Raw genomic sequence first — 20,593 nt, 5'->3', positions numbered from 1 at the left:
TCTCAACGACTGGGCGTGGGTTCATCGTGCACCGCAAACCCCGTGCCCAGTATCGGGGGTTATCCAATTTAGCCCCCATTATCTCTCGGCAACGTAAGTTTTATATTGAATTGCAACTACATAGTACGATACATAGGAAGGGAATTTCTTGTAAGTGCACGCCACCTAGCTGAACTAAAAGAGCCTCTGCAGCTTTATGTATGAGCTTTAATGTAGCTGTCTGAATTCTGCAGCTAAAACCAAGCCTTCAATTTTACATGCATCTTTTTTGGCTTATTCAACAGGATTAAAGTGCTAATATTAATTTTCATTCAATTAATAGCAATTAGGCCAGAAAAGATTTAAGGAACTTATGCATGGTAAACTGAAATAAAGGATCCCAGTACTAAAATTATACAGTTCTCACTATATTACTGTGGATAAATTTGCAAATTCTTTTTTTTTCTGCAGTATGCATCACCTAGCAAAGTGAAAGAAAAGATTCCATCATCTGTAATCTCACTGACAATCAGAGAGGAAGCAAGAAAAGAACATTCCTGTGCTTCGCCTATTTGTTTACAGCATGCCCAGGCTGAACGCTTCCATCAACCATTAAAAAATCAAAACTTATCTCTCAGTAATACACCACACACAGCACTGTCAACAACACCAGTTGAGGAAAGCATTCTGGGGTCCACTAAACATTTCAGAAAAGGTAAAGTCTTGACTAAATCCAGGAAGGGGTTTTCTTCCATTACAATTACTGCCCGAAGAATTATAAGCGCAGCTAATAAGCTTTCTGAACCAACTGTCAGTGCCCCTACACATGAGGAAAATGCAGCAGAACATGGCAGATCTGTGAATGTTCTGAAAAAATTCAAGAGTCCTGAAGATACTGTGCACATTCCTTCCCACACAGATAATGTCAATGAGTTTCCTTGTAATGGATATACTGCTACAGAAGAGTGTTCTGAGCCTCGCTCAGTGTTACATTCAACAGAAGACAGGCCAAGCTCTTTAAAAATTGATAGCAGATATCCTGAAACCTTGCTGCTAAGCAACAATGAAGACAAAATCCATCTTGCTCAGCAGTTACATGCAGTTGTTTCCTTTGCACATTTCAAAGTCCCATCACAGTGTTTTAACAGTACTTACTACTTAGACAAATCCCTTTTGGTTGATCTTGACCCTCTTACAAACAACAATAGGTCTGGGTTAATACAAAAATCATCTCTATCCTTAAAGCTAAGCTGCACTTCTTCTAAATCATCAGCAGATGGTGGCAATAGCACATTTAAACTAATTTCATTCATTGGAAGCTCAAAACAAAAAGTCACTTTCACCATGTTGGATAAAAAATCACAGGATGTATCACTGAGAGCCAGTGACTTCATTCAGCAACAAACATCAACTGCTCAGAAAGTTTGTAAGACTGAACGCCAAAGTAATGGACATCCGCCTTCTGGTATAAAAGATTCTCCAAGTTTACCTGAAGGGTCTGCTCATCTCTTTATTTCTCTTTCAAATATGAATAAAGGAACAAATGGTGCCATAACTGAACAGAAATATAAACGTCATCAACATAAAGTTCAGTGTCCATTTTCTGACCTTATAAGGGAATCAGGTAGGTGTCAACAAATATATGTTATTTTCATAAAAGCACATTATATTTAGAAAACAACCACATCATAGCTTCCACTGAAGACTTTACAGCTCGAAAGAAAGTAATAGCAGTAGATATAACAAGAATGAAAACTACAAATGCAGAAAATTGAAATAAAAGCAAAAAATGCTGGAAATACGCAGCAGGTCCATCAGAATCTAAAAAAAAAGGTTAATGATTCCAATGTTCTAACAATTTTCTACATTCAAAATGTTAACTTGTCATTTCTCTTTCAGATGCTGATAGATCTGCTGCATATTTAAGATTTTCTGTTTTTATTGGAGTAACAATGTTCATTGGTTTTTGGATTCATCACTTTTTGGGTTGATGTGAAAAAATTAAGCAAAATGCGAAAAATTTAATCTGAACCTTTGACTAAGTATGTTATAAATATATTATGAGCCTAGTTCTGAATTTTGATGAATTTTAGTATTAGAAACTAGTGTTAGAATCACAATATTTTAAATGTAAATTAAGTTTAAAGTTGAGTGTGAAGGATACTGGTTTCAGGCATTCGACTAGTGAGACTGTAATATTTTATTATGTCTGGTTACTCCAGTGATTCAAATTTTAAATTACACTTTTAAATATTTAATATAAACCGCTGTATTATTATCCCTTATATTACATTTAGACAAAAATAATTGAGTTCAGGAACTGCGGCATTAGAAAAATGAACTTCTTCTCTAGATAATTGTGACTTAGAATCCTAACTTTGAATGGCATTTGAAATTATCTGTCTTCACTTGGAAGTTTTGTAAGTCTCAAATGAAACGAATGGTTAGCAGAAAGCTTTTCCTCCATGGAGTGGTGGATTTGTGGAGTAGATGGTCAGCAATAGCAGTTAACTCATTCAGAAAAGAGCTGAACAAATATCTGGTTGGGATAGAAGTGGTGGTAAGTGGGATAGGTATAGACTGAGAGAGTCAAATACTCCATGAGATATCATGGTTCCTGTAGTCAGGAAGAAGGGAAGGGAAATGTCAGTGTGGGCTAACGGGCCAGCGCATGATCTGTGGAGATGTGGAATTTTCTGTAATTTTGTTTGATTATCTTTGAGGGTCAGGGAGCATTCATGAAGAATGTTCTCTCTGGAAATTAAATGGGTGGGGTTGAGTTTGTACTATCAATTCCCCTGTATTCAGTGTGAGGCTCAGATGTGAGATTTCTCTCTTTCCTACCTCAATCTCACACAAAGGAAGGATTCTGTTTCCTTCATTGCAGAGCGGCACTGAGAAAGCTGTATCTGTAATACAGATGGACCCCTTTACACAGTGTGCAACTAAATTCTGTGCGTGCACAAAAAGGATCCTACCATACTTAGGCACACTTAGGCCTGTTGCCTTTATGTGGGTGTGAAGTGCCTCAAATCTTCCCACTTCGGCCTTTGCCAACTTCATCTCCACTGCAGCTTCTCTCATTTCAACCTCTCCCTGCTTCAGCTTCTGCTGTTTCACTTTGAAAGGTTGGTATTCAAAATATCAATTTTATGATTTTTCAGGCAGCACCAGATACTTCTCTTGTGGTCAGCGCCAAGAAATACTCCCATAAGCAATCCGCTGCTCCCTACGAGTTGAAGTGTGACCTTGTATGCATAATATCTGGTAAAATAGCATTGCTTAAGGTTGAAAAGAACACCTTTGTTACTATAATTTGCTCTCTGGAAATGACATCAGTTCTCATGTCCTCCTAGTCTTCAATTAACAAAATACCATGTGGTTTAAGAAAGAAAGAAGAGCTTACGTTAATATGGTACATTTCACATTCTCAGAATGACCCAAAGTAGTTCACAACCAATGAATTACTTTTAAACTGTAGTCACTGTTATGTAGGCAAATGCGGCAGCCATTGCGCACACAGTAAGAACCCTCAACCAACCAATGAGATAAATGACCATTTTAATTTTAAATCACCCTCCATAGCAATGCCAGCTGCCAAGAATGTACTAGTATTCCTAGCATTGTTGCTATGGCATTACTAATAACAAGAAATACACTGCATGACATTTTGAATATGCTTGCTCAGGAAGTTTTGCCGGTCGTTATATCAGTATTCATTGTTGGACGTATTCGATGTCTGACATCACTTTTGACGTCACTTTCTGCGGAAAATCCTGGAAGTGGCGGTGAGCCTCAGGAATTTGGCATAATGGTTCCCCACCTGCTTATCCACCTCACCCACTGGAGTTATGCCAGGAAACCCCAGTGGAAAATCCGTCCCAATGTATTTATTATCAAGACTGTGTTCCTCCTGAAGATGGAGCATTGGCAACAGAAAGGGACCTAAAAATGGAAAACAATGAGGGAAGTAAATTAATTAATTAAGAATAGCAGCTCTTGTGATATTGTACCTTTTAAGAAAGTGATTGCATCCACCAGTGGGCTCCAGAGGACCATACACATAAGTGTCCTGGGTCTTCTCATTTTCATATCCATTGGTGCAGGTTTTGATGTAAAACGAAGGAACATTGGAACATAGGAACAGGAGTAGGCCATTTAGCCCCTCGAGACTGTTCCACCATTCAATGAGATCATGGCAGCTCTGTAACCTAACTCCATTTACCCTCCTGAGCCCCATATCCCTCAATACCTTTGGTTAACAAAAATCTATCAATCTCAGATTTAAAATTAACAATTGAGCTAGCATCAACTGCCATTTGCAGAAGAGAGTTCAAAACTTCTACCACCTTTTGCGTGTAGAAGTGTTTGCTAATTTCACTCCTGAAAGTCCTGGCTCTAATTTTTAGACTATGTCCCTTCGTCCTAGACTCCCCAACCAGCGGAAATAATTTCTCTGTATCTACCCTATCAGTTCCCCTTCTGTCGATCAAATCACCCCTTAATCTTCTAAATTCCAGGGAATACAACCCTAGTTTGTGTAATCTCTCCTCGTAATTTAATCCTTGGAGTCCAGGTATCATTCTAGTAAATCTACGCTGCACTCCCTCCAAGGCCAATTTATCCTTCCTAAGGTGTGGTGCCCAGAACTGAACACAGTAGTCCAGATGTGGTCTAACCAGGGCTTTGTATAATTGTAGCATAACTTTTACCCCCCCCCCCCCATTGCATTCTAGTCCTCTAGATATAAAGGCCAGCATTCCATTAGCCTTTTTGATTATTTTCTGTACCAGTCCATGACATTTTAATGATCTACATACATGGACCTACATCTCTTACTTCAACTCTACCATGCCACTTGGCACATACACCTCAAATGCTAGCCTTACCCTCATTCATTCTGTTTTCGTGCAGGGCAAATTGGCACACATTGCCCACCAAAGGCAGGCCACCGCAGGGGTATCACCACCTAAAACTGCTCACCCCATGTTACTGACTGAGCATCTGACATCATATAAAACACTGCACAGCCACAATCTTTCACCCCCTTCTCTTGTCTCCTTAATCCAAAGCGGGTGATGCTCAGCTATTCTTAGCTTCTGCCCTCCTTTAATGCAGATCTACCATAGCAACAGGCAGCACAGCAGGAAGATGATGATGATGGTGAAGATGATGATGAGGACCAAGCCACTCAGGAGGTTGCAGCTGCATGGTACTGCTGTCTTTTAGGACAGTAACACATGCCAGGCCTTCAGCCATCCCCTGAATACCACTACAGCAGTGGAACATGGGAGGCGACACCAAGTTGCTAAGGAGCAAGCTGACAGGAGACGAGGGCCATCTCAGTCCCATGATCCTTCTGTAGAGCATGTGCAGCCAACCACTTCCCGCAATCCTGGCCCTCAGGTAACGAGACCATGTGCCTCCCAGGGAATGACATACCTGCTCCTGAGAAGCCCTGATGGTGGGTAGGGGTGAGTGGGGGTCTGAATATCTGCCTGTGGCCTGACCTAGTGAGAAGCAGTCTGAAGCAAGTGAAGGTGGCTGTTGACAGAATGGCAAAAAAAAAAATTAAATTGTTTCTTACCTGCAGAAATCTGTATTTAAAGCAGCTGATCCTGAAGCCGCTGCACCTCGCTGAACTGTGTCTAAGTTACCCTGGGCACAGCAGCAGTCCCACTCCAGGAAACTCAGAGCTCCTTCACCATGGGCTCTCACTTTGACATATATGACACAAGCGCAAGGATATTCAGTGATAGCTGCTTAAATGTGGAAGTTAGGTGGAAACAGCTTCCACGGGATAGCGTATTCCATTAATCTTTAAAGACTGCTGTTGCGTGGTGCTCATAAATCCTAAAAATAAAAATCATTAAATTAGCTATTCTAAAACAGTAGGAAATACTGCTTGTGATATTAGTATATAAATGTTTAACATGTTTGAATGACCTTTCCCTATTCCCTATTCTAATGGAAGCTTTAAAACTTTTAAAGAAATGGGTCAGTGCCTCCCTTTAAAATAGCAGGCAGAGGAATACCAAACAAGTGTGTTAAGTATTTGAATGCTACTGTCACAAACTAGAATTTGAAGGCTTTTAGAGCACAACTGAAAATACTGAACAGAAAACATGAAATATGCTGCGGCAGCACTTTATTGCTGTAGGGGTTCACTACACAATCATAGAATCGAAAAATTCAATGACTTAGAGAAAGCAAATGTAAGGAGTCGTACAACACCAGGTTATAGTCCAACAGCTTTATTTGAAATCACAAGCTTTCGGAGCTTTGCTCCTTCGTCCGCCCCAGTCCATCACTGGCATCTCCACATCTTAGAGAAAGCAAACTATGAGGAATATTTTCCTTTGTTCATGGGGAAACCCACATTGTGATTACACTGACTTTTCGTTAACATTAATGATTGGAGGAAAAGATAATGCCCATACGTCACAGAATATGCTCAATGAATTAATTCCTAATAATAAGCACCAGCCACTCATCATTTTGCAGGTACAAAGTGTGATCATGCATAATATCAAAGTTCAACTCTGACAACCACATGAAAAATCTGAGAACTTTAGCACCCACACAACAGACATGAAAAAAGACATTAGAAAAGCAGGTCTAACATGTCCAGCAAAATTGTCCTTTGCTTTATATTACTGTGTAGTCAAACCTTGCCCACTCAGAATAACAATATACATCCTTATACATATATAAAAACTAATGTGATTGTAGACAGATTTTAACAGTTATATAATTTTCATTGCTGTCTCACACGAGGCGCCAGGAAGACTTGGTAGGTCTGATGATACTCTCTTTAATTTTTGCTGCTACCCTGTGGGGAGACCTCTGGCCTCCAGTCGTCATCTTCTCACAGTAGTCTGGTTCAGATCAGGAATCCAGCAGAGTGGAATCAATCCCGTGACCCTCCATTCTGTGGTACAATGTGTCAATGATTCAACAAACCAAGCCAGCACCAGTTCAACTATATTAACACTTTTTAGTTGACGTGCAGTAGTTTATTGTTCGTGACCTGATGTGTACAGTAAAACACTAATGGTTTAGTATTGAATGAAATGCCTCTATCAGATCCATGGCAAATTACAAATTTTTAGTCACTAAACTCATAACAACCCTCTGAGATCTCTGCGCTCCTCCAATTCTGGCCTATTGCGCATCCCCGATTTCTTCCGCTCTGCCATTGGTGGCCATGCCTTCAGCTGTCTAGGACCTCAGCTCTGGAATTATCACCCTAAAACTCTCCGCCTCCCTATTTTTCTTTAAGTCGTTCCTTATAACCTATTTCTTTGACCTCGCTTTGGGTCATCTGTCCTAATGGGCTCGATGTTACCAGGGCTGCGGATTCGCGGCGGGGGGGCCCACGCGCCTGGCGAAATCAGTCTGCCCCCCGCGCAATCGCAGCCTAATTGGAGCCACTTACCTGTTCTTCCGGGTTCCCCATTGCTGATCTGCGCGTCGGGCGGGCTGCGCATGCGCAGTAAGGTCTGTCAGCTGGAGGAGCTCTATTTAAAGGGGCAGTCCTCTACTGACAGATGCTGCAACAAACAGAAAAAATTACAGCATGGAGCAGCCCAGGGGGAAGGCTGCTCCCAGTTTAATGATGCCTCACTCCAGGTATCATTAGATGGGGTGAAGAGGAGAGGGAGGACAGAGATCTTCCCCCCGGTGGGCGGGAGGAAGCGGCCTGCCTGTGCCACCAGGAAGGCCTGGCTCGAGGTGGCAGAGGAGGTCACCAGCACCACCAACATATCGCCCACCTGCATACAGTGCAGGAGGCGCTCCAATGAGCTAAGTAGGTCAGCCAAAGTGAGTACACTTACTCATTCCCCTACACTCCATCTGCCACATCACCGCCCCCACCCCACATCTCCTTCTGCACTGCCAACACTACTCTGTCACATCACCCCTCATACCCACGCAAAGCTCATCCTCATCTTACCTGCACTTACTCACCTCGCCAGTACTCATCCCGCCACTACCACTCAACCCAATCCTCATATAGTCTCATGGCTCTATCTCATACTCACCCTCTCGTGCATCTCTTTCACAGTCAGCCTCACTCAACCTGCCACTACCTGTGCTGCAGCTACAGGGCATGCATCACATATGTGCAGTAGGCAGCGTAAGGCAAACGTGTCGTGAGCATGAAGGGGATGCACAAGGGTGTTTGAGGGTTTGTCATGGTTTTTACTTATATTGAATTTCTGATCAATTCACATTACATATTATATTGTCACCGCTACTGCCACGTCTTTGCGAATCTTGTCTGGTTTGTGCAAAAATGCCCTTTCCTGAGGATCACAATGAAGACCCACAACTGATGACACCCATTGTGTCACTGCAGAGTGGTATCGGTGTATTTGCAGGGCTCTTTTGTGGAGACGTCGGTGATGTCCCCGGTGGCACCCTGGAAGGATGCGAAGGAGAAGTTGTTGAGGGCAGTGGTGACTTTGACAGCGACAGGTAAGAAGATGGTGCTTGGGCCAGCCGGGAGCAGCTCGGCATGAAGAAGGCTGCAGATGTCCACGACTACATGTCGAGTGACTCTGAGCCTCCGTGTGCACTGCTGCTCAGAGAGGTCCAGGAAGCTGAGCCTCGGTCTGTAGACCCTGTGGCGAGGGTAGTGCCCTCTGCGACGCATCTCTCTCTGCAGTTGCCCTCCCTCCTGCTGTGCAGTTGGATGTGTCACAGCACTCTGTTGTGGAGCTCCACGTGTCAGAGGCGGCGGCGTGGCTGGTGAGGCTGGTGATGCTGTTCGCCCTCCGAGGAGGGCATGACTGCAGCTACCACGGCCCTCATCCGCAAGATGTACATCTGAGGGGGTCCGCAAGGTAGGTACATGTCTCTGGACCCCGGGGTAAGTGTGCAAGTTGGTGAATTTTCTTGTCAGGAGGAGGGCGGTGGAGGCCAAACTTTGTCCCAAGTGACAGAGTGGCCTCCTGCAATGAGTGAGGGTCTCCCCCTCCCCACCTGTCAAATGGACCTTTGCAGCTGCCACAGGCTGACAGCTGCAACACGTCCATTTGAACTGGGAGTGTTTCCCCCAGTATGGGAAACAGTCCCAGTTGTCTATAAAATCCCACTCCTCCTCACATATTCACTTAATCAGGTCAGTTAATAACCTGAAATACCTCAGTAAATACTTTTAAGTGGCACCCCGCTGGCTTTAATTGCCTGCGGGATTCCTACCTGCGGGGGCTGTGCGCGCACGTCGGCGCTTCAGTGGGGAACCCGGAAGTGGGCGGGTTGGAGCCGGGCTCCGGACCCGCTCCGGGATTCCCCGATTTTCGGAGCCCCCCCGCCAGGAACGCACCCGATAGCGGGTGCTAAAATGAAGCCCAATATCTCTTTATGTGGCTCAGTGTCAAATTTTGTCTGATAACGTTCCTGTGACGCACCTTGGATATTTTACTATGTTGAAGGCGCTATATAAATGCAAGCTATTGTTGTTTTCTGATTTTCCTTTTCTTTCTGTGGGAAACGGCTATGCTTGTTTCCCGTTAAAACTTGTCCCAGGTAGGACATACTATCCAGGTTACTGGCTGCAAAACAGTGTTGTAATCAATTTCAGTTAAAATTGCATGCTATACTTCAGTAAGCAAATTCCTGACCTATGTATATTTTTAATAATTGTGTTCTTCCAGCCATTCATATTAAATGTGTTTCCAGTTTTAAGGATCTTTTTTCCTCCATCCTGACCTACAGCTATATCAAAATACCTCACACAATGGGGATGATTTTAACCTTGGGGGCGGGTAGGAAGGTATAAATTGTAAAAATATAAAACTCGACCCCAACTCGCCTATTTCTGGTTTTAACAGAGGCTGGTCGGGGGGCTAGAGACCAACCTGCTCTCAGGAGGTGGGGCAGTCAGTAAAATCTTTTAAGGAGGCTGTGTGCCTCCATTTTAATAGCTTTTTTATTTTTAACTTCTGGGGTCTGAGATTTCTGGGCCTTCCGATTCATGCCTCATGAGAAGAGGCGAGAAGGCCCAGATCAACGGCCTTTAATGCGCTGCTTGTGGGCCAGGAGGAGCAGGAGTGTTTCCTCCAGGCCCGACCAGCTCACCTACCGTGATCCCGCTCACGTGATCGGCCGACCCTCTCCCATGTCCAACTCCCCCCCATGATCTCCAACCCCCTCCACTATCTGACCCCCCAATATGATCTCCGACCCCCCCCCCACTAATGACCGACCCCCCCCGCAATGACCAATCCCCTCCCGATATCCAGCCCCAACTCTCTCTGATGGCCCACTTACTTGGCAACTGTTCCCCGGCTGTTTTCTTGTCCAAACAGGCAGCCAGCCTGTCAATCATGCTGCCTGTCGGGCGGCAAACTTGCTGAAAAAATGTAAAAGACATTCTGACATCAAAATCGTCAGGATGTCCGGGAAATCCTCCCCCCCCCGCCACCACTCCCTTCATGGCCCTGAGTAGATATCAAGGCCAATGTGTCCTCCACCCCCACCAGAGCTAGTTTTGTGAGGAAACCTGTGCATAATGAAGTCAGCCAGCAAATGGCAAAATGCTAATGTTTATGTGGTAAAAAATGCAATATATTAGCTCACTGTTCAGAATGCTGAGCAAAGGATTCAATTTCTGAGTAAACTATTGAAATTATCATTTTTTAAAATGGGGTTGAATTTTCCTTTTAATGGTGAAGTACATCCTCTGACACAAGTTTTCAGGATTCTGTATATAAAACAGTTTACAATTCACCACAACTAGCCATTAAATGACAGTACTTGTGAATTAATGTGAGATTTTCTTCACAGCAGATATGAAATTTCCCAACTGTCATGTTGGTTTAAACAGAAAGAGGAACGACACCGTGAATCAGGGCAGCCAAAAACCCACCCTCAGCGTGACAGCCAGGTCAACGACAGGATCTCCCACTGTACATCGAGGGGAAGATATTGAGATCAACCAGTCAGAACCCATCACTGGGCCTGAGAAAACTGTACTGCAAGTGCTCACGTTGCGGGTAAGAGGCATCAAACCCCATTCTTGTTGTTGCATTCAGCAATAAGAAAGGAGGAGTGGCTTGAAATTATAGCCTGTGCCCTGTTCTAAGATGATACGCAGTGCTGGTATGTGGAATATTCAATATATGTAAAAAAACACAGTGGAATAGTTTTATGAAAGAATGTTAGACCATATTTTTAAATACAGATTGTATATTTAAAGGAAATACTTTCTTTCTGAATTAGTCCCCCTATGTGTACTATGAACACAGTAAAATGGTTTAGAATCTCTCTTATCTGAGAGAAGAAATTTAAATTTGCAAATTGAGAAAGTACATTATTGGACACCCATCATATCTCAGCTCTTCACCAGGGCTTGTTTCACATGATGACGCTGGAATTTTTTCTTCTCTCATGAAAATATATTTTTGTGATCATTTCAGATTGAACGTACTTTCCCCAGGGTATTTTGTTTTTAAAAGTCCACTATAGGGATGAGTTCTTTAAATGAGTAGTTGAGACTTTCAGATCCCAAGTTCTATCTCCAGTCTGTGTTCAATCAGTTGATCTCAAACAGGGGAACAGGTTGCTGGTAGTTGTGCTACAATTGGCCTCAGTGTCTTTAGGTTAGGAAGAGAAAAAGTGATCGGGGTTATTGCTCCTGATCATCATCCAGTGACCCGAGCAGAAGTGCACATGTGTGGACAGGATTGGGCTTGGCTGTGATGTCCTTCGCCCCTCATAGTCAAATAGCCTGCCAACACTCACTGTCAAAGTTCACACATGAATAATGACCTTGTGTGAAGTACCAGAGGGTAATGATGCTGTGGAACTGTCCACACCTACAGGGGGAAGGGAAGGGGAGAAAATTGTTGGAGGAATTTGGCGAGAATTTTTTAAAAAATAATTTTTTATGGATGACCTTGATTGTGTAGTGGGTTGGTACATAGTTGTTTAACCTCTTTTTTTGAATACAGCTCAGAGTGATGGGATGAATATTTCCTCTCCTTGCTGGCTTTGAGGACCCTTTATGAAATAAGTTTGACCATATCTCAGTGTGCACAGGTCCATATAACAAAATCACCAGTACTTTGAACATTAATTATCACCAAATTTGTAATCTCACTCAATAACGGCAATGATAGTTATTGTGGGAAGTAGAAATGTCAGAATGTGAAATGCTTTTTTGAAGCTGGAATTACGACACATCAGAAGGGCAGGATAAAGGCGACTTGACTCTGCATTTGCTCTACACTATACTCACCTTGGGCTGCTTGATGCTGACACTAGAAGGATAATTTAGTGAGGCATTGCGTCCCACGTAAAGCCTTGTTAGATGGGAGTGCAGGTTGAAGATAGAGCTATACCATTAAAGAGTTAAATCTGCAGTCCACAAGCCTGTGAAACGAGACTCTATGCCAGAAAAGGAGCCTCACAAAATCATCCCTTAGGTGCTAAATGTGAAATATATGTTCCATTTCCTAGTGCTGATACCCTAGGATTGTTGTAAGGAATCTTACAACACCAGGTTATAGTCCAACAAATTTATTTTAAAATCACAAGCTTTCGGAGATTATCTCCTTCGTCAGATGAATGAGTGAAAAGGTTCTCAAATCGCATATCTTATACTATGTTGGGACAGCATCACACCAATCAAAAGGTGTCGTTGTTATTCAAACAGGCCAGTCACGGAGAACAGCACGTCCCAGTACACTAGATATACATTGTGTCGATTACACAGGCAGGCAGAAAGAAACTCAAAATGGCAGAGAGAGAGAGAGAGAGAGAGAATTTTAAAAAACATATAATTTTTTTCCCCCTTTTTGCTGGTGGGGTTACGTGTAGCGTGACATGAACCCAAGATCCCGGTTGAGGCCGTCCTCATGGGTGCGGAACTTGGCTATCAACTTCTGGTCGACGATTTTGCGTTGTCGTGTGTCTCGAAGGCCGCCTTGGAGAACGCTTAACCGAAGATCGGTGGCTGAATGTCCTTGACTGCTAAAGTGTTCCCCGACTGGGAGGGAACCCTCCTGTCTGGCGATTGTTGCGCGGTGTCCGTTCATCCGTTGTCGCAGCGTCTGCATGGTCTCGCCAATGTACCATGCTCCGGGGCATCCTTTCCTGCAACGTATGAGGTAAACAACGTTGGCCGAGTCACAGGAGTATGAACCATGTACCTGGTGGGTGGTGTCCTCTCGTGTGATGGTGGTATTGAAAAGCAATACCACCCTAGGATTGAAAAGCAAAAATTCACCCAAAATTTTTATTTTATCTTGGGTTATTTCTAGAGTTCTTTCACTATGTGATAGGCTCATAAACCCTGAGGTCTACAGGCATGGGTCTGAGAAGTTGTGTATTCCTCTGAAAATGGTGAGCTACTCTACTTAATGTATGAGTCTATTGTGAATTCAAAATTGCTAGGATTTTATTTGGAAGGTTCATAAACAACTGAAGAATTGTAACATTAAAACCTATAAAAGTAAAAATCTTAGATCTACTGCATGTATGTAGGGCGGAAAAAAAGTTTGAAGAACTAAAACATCCTGATTGGCTTAACTGTCCCATGGCAAAAAAAAATCCAACAAATTACAAACCACAATCGGTTAGGGGAAACATATTGGTTGGACTAAAAACCAATCAGTCCAAAACCAGTCTCAGTAAAAAAAAGTACTGTGGCGCTAAATTGGGCCGTGTAGCGCCTGTTATTTCGGCGCTACACGGCCTCTCTGACATCCGTGATGGCACCTTGGATGCTCAAGCACGTTTCCAGCATGACGTGCGCCGGATGCCATCTTGGTATAGGAGTTAGCGCTGGCGCAGATAACGAACACTGGAATCATGTAAAGTAGGGAGAAAATGACTTCAATCAGTGTGCAACGCTAATTTAAAGTGATAGACATCATTTTGGAACTTAACACTCAACTCAACGCACAGTCTTAAATCCGACCATCTGAACGTGTCTTAGAGATCCTGGAGGAACCCCCACCGGCACTATTTAAAGGGACCATGCAGGATTTACAGGTTAGTGGCTGGATTATTGCTTCTAGCTGCTGAGACATTTGTAACTGTTTTTGGAGGTCTCCTACACTTGAATACAAAGGATACATTTGATTCAACCACCAGAGGGAGCTCAATCTCTTAAAGGGAGAATGTTTCTTAGAAATCTCTTAAAGGTAGCTGGTACCTGTTATTTACTGAAAATAACAGTCTACTGTCTGCACGGAGACTTAATGGAGATTAGACATCGCAGACGTAAAACACAGATGCAGGTCCCATCCCTATGCTTTCACACAGATGAGTTATGTTAAAACATTGAATAAAGGTTGCGCACTACTAAATCCCACATCCTCCAATCTGCATGCCAGACCACACCAATCTGCCGATCTGAGTTGGTACCAGGCCTGCGAGAGTGCATGCACCAAGGTTCTCTGCTGATGCACTAGAGACCTTGGTGCAAGAGGTGGACAGAAGGAGCGACAGCCTATACCCGTGGCGCGGTGTGGGGGGGTGTGGGGGTGTTGGGCTGGAGGCCCTCCAGACATATATCCAAAAGGTAGTGGGAAGCAGCGGGGGATGAAGTCAATGCCAGGCACACAGCATCATGAACATGGATGCAGTGCAGGAAGAAGTTCAATGCTTTGACATGAGTGGTCAAGTTGAGTGAGGTCAGCTGTCAAGTGGCGTCTCCTATCAACTGCTACACACACTACACCCCCCATCCCCCACTTACCAACAAACTCTTTCCATCAGTACTCAACTCTTCCAACCAGATGCTTTCTCTCACCCTTGCACATTACCACTGTTTCAAGCCGCCACCCACAACTCGCAGGCCGCACACACTGGCAGCTATTCAACCACGACAGGGACATCACCCAGATACATGTCCCACTTTCTTGCAGGAGAAATTGGCGCATATCAGGAGGCAGCAAGTGGCAGTGGCATTTAGCCCCTCAAGCCTGTTCCGCCTTACCCCCATATCCCTTAATACCCTTGGTTCACAGAAATCTATCAATCTCAGATTTAACTTTCACAAGTGAGCTAGCAGCAACTGCCTTCTGCAGAAGAACGTTCCAAACGTCTCCCACCCTTTGCGTGTAGAAGCATTTCCTAGCTTCACTCCTGCAAGTCCTGGCTCTAAATGTTAGGCTATGTCCCTGTGTCCTAGTATTCAAGTGTAGGAGACCTCCAAAAACAGTTACAAATGTCTCAGCAGTTAGAAGCAATAATCCAGCCACTAACCTGTAAATCCTGCATGGTCCCTTTAAATAGCGCCGGTGGGGGGTCCTCCAGGCACTCTGTGACAAGTTCAGATGGTTGGGGTTAAGACCGTGCGTTGAGTTGAGTGTTAAGTCCCAAAATGGTGTCTATCACTTTAAATCAGCGTTGCTCACTGATTGAAGCCATTTTCTCCCTACTTAACATGATTCCAGCATGCGTTTTCTGCGTCTGTGCTGACTCCTATACCAAGATGGCGTCTGGCGCACATCATACTGGAAAAGTGCATGTGCATCTAAGACGCCATCTTGGATGTCGGAGAGGCCGAGTAGCATCGAAACAACGGGCGCTACACGGCCCAATTTAGCGCCCGAAGTCTTTGCCTTAGTTGGCTCCCCACCCACTCAACTAAAAATAAAATTTATAACACATAAAAGAATTAAATAATTCTGAAAAAGTCCATACCATATAAATATACCTCCAATGATTCTCCTTCATTTAACATTACCCCTCTCTCAGAGTCTTGACTTTGCCCTGTGCTTCATTCCTGAAGCTTGCCTTCTTTACCTAGATCTTGCTTACCAATATTTCCCAGCCTTCTATGCATAATCGAGCTCAGTGCCCCTTAATGCCTCTTTTGGGCTTCTGTGCATGCACAGGCTGTTGGTGCTCCTCAGTACCGGTTTATGCGCATATGACTTAACTTTGGGTCTCAGAGATTCCTGCTCCTACTTTGCCGGGATCGGATATTCCTGCTCTGCTGTTGTATCGGATGTCTAGACTCTACAACTTTTTAATTTAGTTTGAGAAGTAACTGTGTGAAACCTTTTGACAAGTCTTAGTGATCTTGAAAGAATGCACATAATTATAATTTATGATTGAATTGTCACTGAGCCACTCAGAAATGAAAATGCTATATTTAATGTATTGAAGCAACTGACAGCTAATTGGTATTTTCAGAATTCAATAAAAAAAGATTTCAGTGCCCTAGCTACAAATTAATAGTGTCCCTTCCTTTCTTGTTAATAACAGACCTTCAAATTATATAATTGAAGGAATTTTTAATAAAGGAAAATATAGGGAATCATTTTAACCCTACCCGCCCGGCATAGCTGCCCAGGTTGCCCAGGAGCCAGCCGGTTGTGATTTTCATGCATCAAGGACACCTGCCCAAAGCCGGCAGGATCCTTTCAACCTATGCATGTGGGGTCCCGGTGATGTCATCGGGACCCAACTGCAATTTAACTCGGCGGCCTGAGTGGGATGCTGTAGTGAGTTTCTTGTCAAACCACCCTGGTGGTAAAGCAGATCAGGGCCAGAAGAGGCAAAAAAGGTAAGTTTTAAAAAAAAAAATTACTTTCCTTGTGGAGCCAGAAGGGCAAGAATTACCACTCTACAATCCTTTATATAAATGAGAATTAAGTTTAAACCTAAGCAGATGTCTGCACATTCCATGAATATAGTTCTGATTTCAGTTTAGTTTTACCTGTGTGAAAATAAGGAATTTGGATTGTAATGCTAAAAATGAGAAACTTAACATAATTGTACAAGAGAAAATTAAAATAAACGGTTAAGTGGAATGGATTATCATATGCTCCAGGACCAGATAGCTGAGAGGCAAGAAAATTATATTTGTATACAGCTGCAACATAGTATATTTTAAAGCAGTTTTGCTTTTCTTTCTTTCTGCTGTTCAATGTGACCTTTTGTGCTATTCTTCAGCCTCTTTTTATTGTTGTGTCAGCCTCTAAGATGCGCACGAGAATAGCTGGGATAATTGGATTTCAAACTTGTCTTCCCTCACTGTGGGACAAAAGCGTCACCTCTGCTGAGTGCCACCTTGATGACTCAGGCAAAACTCCTGGCAGAACTGGGAGCTTGTCACATCACTAAAAGCCCATGAAACCCATTTTTACCATTACATAACATAAATGTATCACTGCATCAAGCTGCGGCTCCTGCAAGTTTGGTTTGTCTTTAAAACTGGATAAAAACTTGATTATTGAACTTGACATCTTCCCAATGAACACATGAACAGCAACAAGCAAAATTTCCTACAATAAACTTTTATTTTTAATTAACTTGAAAAATAATTTGAGCAACCTGTATGCAATAGGTTTACAAAATGTACAACAAAGGGAATTATTCCCATGAATGAAATCAATTATTTTCTATTTAACCATTCTTGTTATTGAAAATAAAATTGCTCAAGTATATGAAAATGACTGTGAAATGCTCACACACTCCATTAACAGTTATTAGTCCTGCAATGCTCAGTAATGGAGTTCACATTTCAGTATAGCAAATAAAATTGCTTTTTAGCCATATAAGGGAACATTTGATCACTTTATCAAACTCTACACCATGCCGGGAGTATAGATAATCAAGAAGAAATTGAACTGAACGCATTAGCAATTTCCTCACATCTTTTAGCTGCAGATCATATAAGGTATCTAAAACCACATTTCTGTAATGATATACATTATTTTACTACAGAATGGAGGGCGAGGAAGAGGAATTAAATAGGTCAATGAAATTTATGTTGTTGATGAGTACAATTGAAACATATTGTTAAAGTAACTACAATATAAATCAATTCAAGTTATGATTTTGTTTGATGTTATCACAAATCCTGGTACGCTAGTGGGCAACAAAGTTAGCCATTTTAGTAATTGATTCTCCTTAAAAGATGTTTTTCACTCCTTTCCCTTTGTTGGTATCCCTGGGCATGCATGATGTGCAACTTCCTCTGCCAATGCAAATTTAAAACTGGTCTCTAGGAGACGTGGAAAAGCAGCCCAGTATGACTCTTCCTTTGATTTTTTCCCCCTTCTTTATCGCTGGAGAATCACCTAGCTTCCATTTAGCACTGCCCAGAGATGGCATGGTTTAGATTAGAAAATCAGCTTTTAGGGTGTTGTGTGAACAAATCTATTTCTCACTATTCTATGAAGCACTTTGTTCATTCTACAATGCACTTTGCTTTTTCTTTTAGGAAAATGATTGTTGCTGACCAACATAGGCAGTACAGAGATTCAGTGCACAGTGTGTACTTACATTAGCTGCAGATCATAGAAGGTATCCAATATGAATGGTTAGAACGTGGAACTCGCTACCACAAGGAGTAGTTGACGCAACTAGCATAGATGCATTTAAGGGGAAGCTAGATAAACACATGAGGGAGAAAGAAATAGAAGGGTATGGTAATAGGGTTAGATGAAGTGGGGAAGGAGGAGGCTCGTGTGGAGCATAAACACCGGCATGGACCTGTTGAGCCAAATGACCTGTTTCTGTGCTGTACATCCTATGTAATTAGTACATAGCGTTGCCGTCCCATAAAGCTTTTAATTGTAATTTGGCAAAAATATTGATTATATACAAAACCCTGGTTAGACCGCACCTGGAGTACTGTGAGCAGTTCTGGGCACCGCACCTTCGGAAGGACATATTGGCCTTGGAGGGAGTGCAGCGTAGGTTTACTAGAATGATACCAGGACTTCAAGGGTTAAGTTACGAGGAGCGATTACACAAATTGGGGTTGTATTCTCTAGAGTTTAGAAGGTTAAGGGGTGATCTGATCGAAGTTTATAAGATATTAAGGGGAACAAATAGGGTGGATAGAGAGAAACTATTACCGCTGGTTGGGGATTTTAGGAGTAGGGGGCACAGTCTAAAAATTAGAGCCAGACCTTTCAGGAGCGAGATTAGAAAACATTTCTACACACAAAGGGTTGTAGAAGTTTGGAACTCTCTTCTGCAAACGGCAATTGATACCAGCTCAATTGCTAAATTTAAATCTGAGATAGATAGCTTTTTGGCAACCAAAGGTATAAAGGGATATGGGCCAAAGGCAGGTATATGGAGTTAGATCACAGATCAGCCATGATCTTTTCAAATGGCGGAGCAGGCACGAGGGGCTGAATGGCCTACTCCTGTTCCTATGTTGGAATTCCATGATTACTGTTTGCAGAACCTGTCACTAAATTCATATTTTCAAGAAAAACTGTTCACTTTTTAACAGTGCCAAATAGTGGGATGAAGGTTGATGTTCATGGTTGCTCACCTAGTGGAGCCACTACCTTGGCTGTGCTGTAGGGGAGGCAGTGAGCAAAAGTTAGCTGAGGAAAAGGAACAATCTGTACACTCGTCACCCTGAGACGTTCACATTGCAGCATCCAATGAATGACTCAAGGGTGCCATTGACAATTTTTTAGGAGCAGCCTCTATTGTCTCTTCCTTCAGCTGCGGAATGGTTCAATACTCAGGAAAATCTAAAGCGAGGGAGGGAAAATAAAAGTAAATTTAAATAGAAGAAATAAAGAATTTGCATTTATATCGCACCTTTCACAATGTCCCAAAGCGCTTTACAGCCAATGAAGTGCTTTTGATATGTAGTCACTGTTGTGGTGTAGGGAAACACAGCAGCCAATTTGAGCAAGGTCCCACAAACAGTAATGATATAATGACCAGATCATCTTTTTTGGTGGCGTTGATCGAGGAATAAACATTGGCTAGGACATAAGAAGAACTCCCCTGCTGTTCTTTAAAAAGTGCCATGGGTTTTTTTACATCCACCTGAGAGGACAGATAGGGCCTCAGTTTAATGTCTCATTTGAAAGACAGTAGCTCTGATAGTATAGCACTCCCTCAGTACTGTACTGAGGTATCTGCCTGTGCACAAGTATCTGGAATGGGGCTTGAAACTATAACCGTCTGACTCAGAGGGGAGACTGCTACCACTGAGCCAAGTCTGATACTAAAAATGACCATTATGCTGAATGTTATTTAATAATATTTGAAAAACATATTGCTTTTCTGCTCTCTGCCATATCAATCTGCATTTTTCTGAATTTCCATGAATAATTTTCATAATTAACTTGTAACCAATACCAATTCCATATTGGTTTTCCCACAGTGTATTGTAATTTTCTGACAGCTCTACTGTGATTGGACTCCCTGATATCTGACAGTGAATCCGTTCATTAGTGACACTCTCCAAGTCACCATCTCTCAACGATGCTTCAACATTTGCTTTGCGTATGTACTAGCAATCATGGAAAATTAGCTGTTGTTGCTTCATAGGTTTACTTTGTAAAAAGAAATAACGAAAGCAGATAGTGTTACATTTGAAATCATAATTCTATATTAAAAAAATCTAGCCGAGAGTTTAAATACTAAATAATATTGCAGTATACACAGTTCTGAACGTCTCCCTTATTTTCTGTCATTATCTGAAGTGAATTCCTCTAATACGGTGTGGGGTGTAATGTAGCAGGGTAAATAAGCCTGTGAGAGTTGCCACTTATGCTGCAGAGAACATTGTCATAGGCGAATGACTCATCTCCCAGAAGTAAAAGGAAGAACATCAATAGTGTTCTCTCTGCTAAATCCATTTCCTTCCAATTATGTCCTTTCG

At 42.6% G+C, this 20,593-nt stretch overlaps 1 protein-coding gene across 3 annotated transcripts in view; it reads left to right on the top strand.

The window, feature by feature from the left end:
• The window catches only part of c21h10orf90 (chromosome 21 C10orf90 homolog), a 138,792-nt gene that overhangs the window by 92,963 nt on the left and 25,236 nt on the right, over positions 1-20,593 (top strand). For 2 of the 3 annotated variants that reach the window (XM_068002360.1, XM_068002358.1), the window contains exons 6-7: positions 451-1,603; positions 10,774-10,982. In XM_068002360.1, the coding sequence (XP_067858461.1) occupies positions 451-1,603; positions 10,774-10,982 (1,362 nt within the window). The remainder of the gene's footprint in view (positions 1-450; positions 1,604-10,773; positions 10,983-20,593) is intronic. The other variant, XM_068002359.1, reaches the window with a different exon arrangement.

Source organism: Heptranchias perlo, chromosome 21 (assembly GCF_035084215.1).
Source record: "Heptranchias perlo isolate sHepPer1 chromosome 21, sHepPer1.hap1, whole genome shotgun sequence".
Classification (NCBI taxonomy): Eukaryota; Metazoa; Chordata; class Chondrichthyes; order Hexanchiformes; family Hexanchidae; genus Heptranchias; species Heptranchias perlo.
Note: the sequence above shows the minus strand (reverse complement) of the source record. Positions and strands in the feature narration are given on the sequence as shown.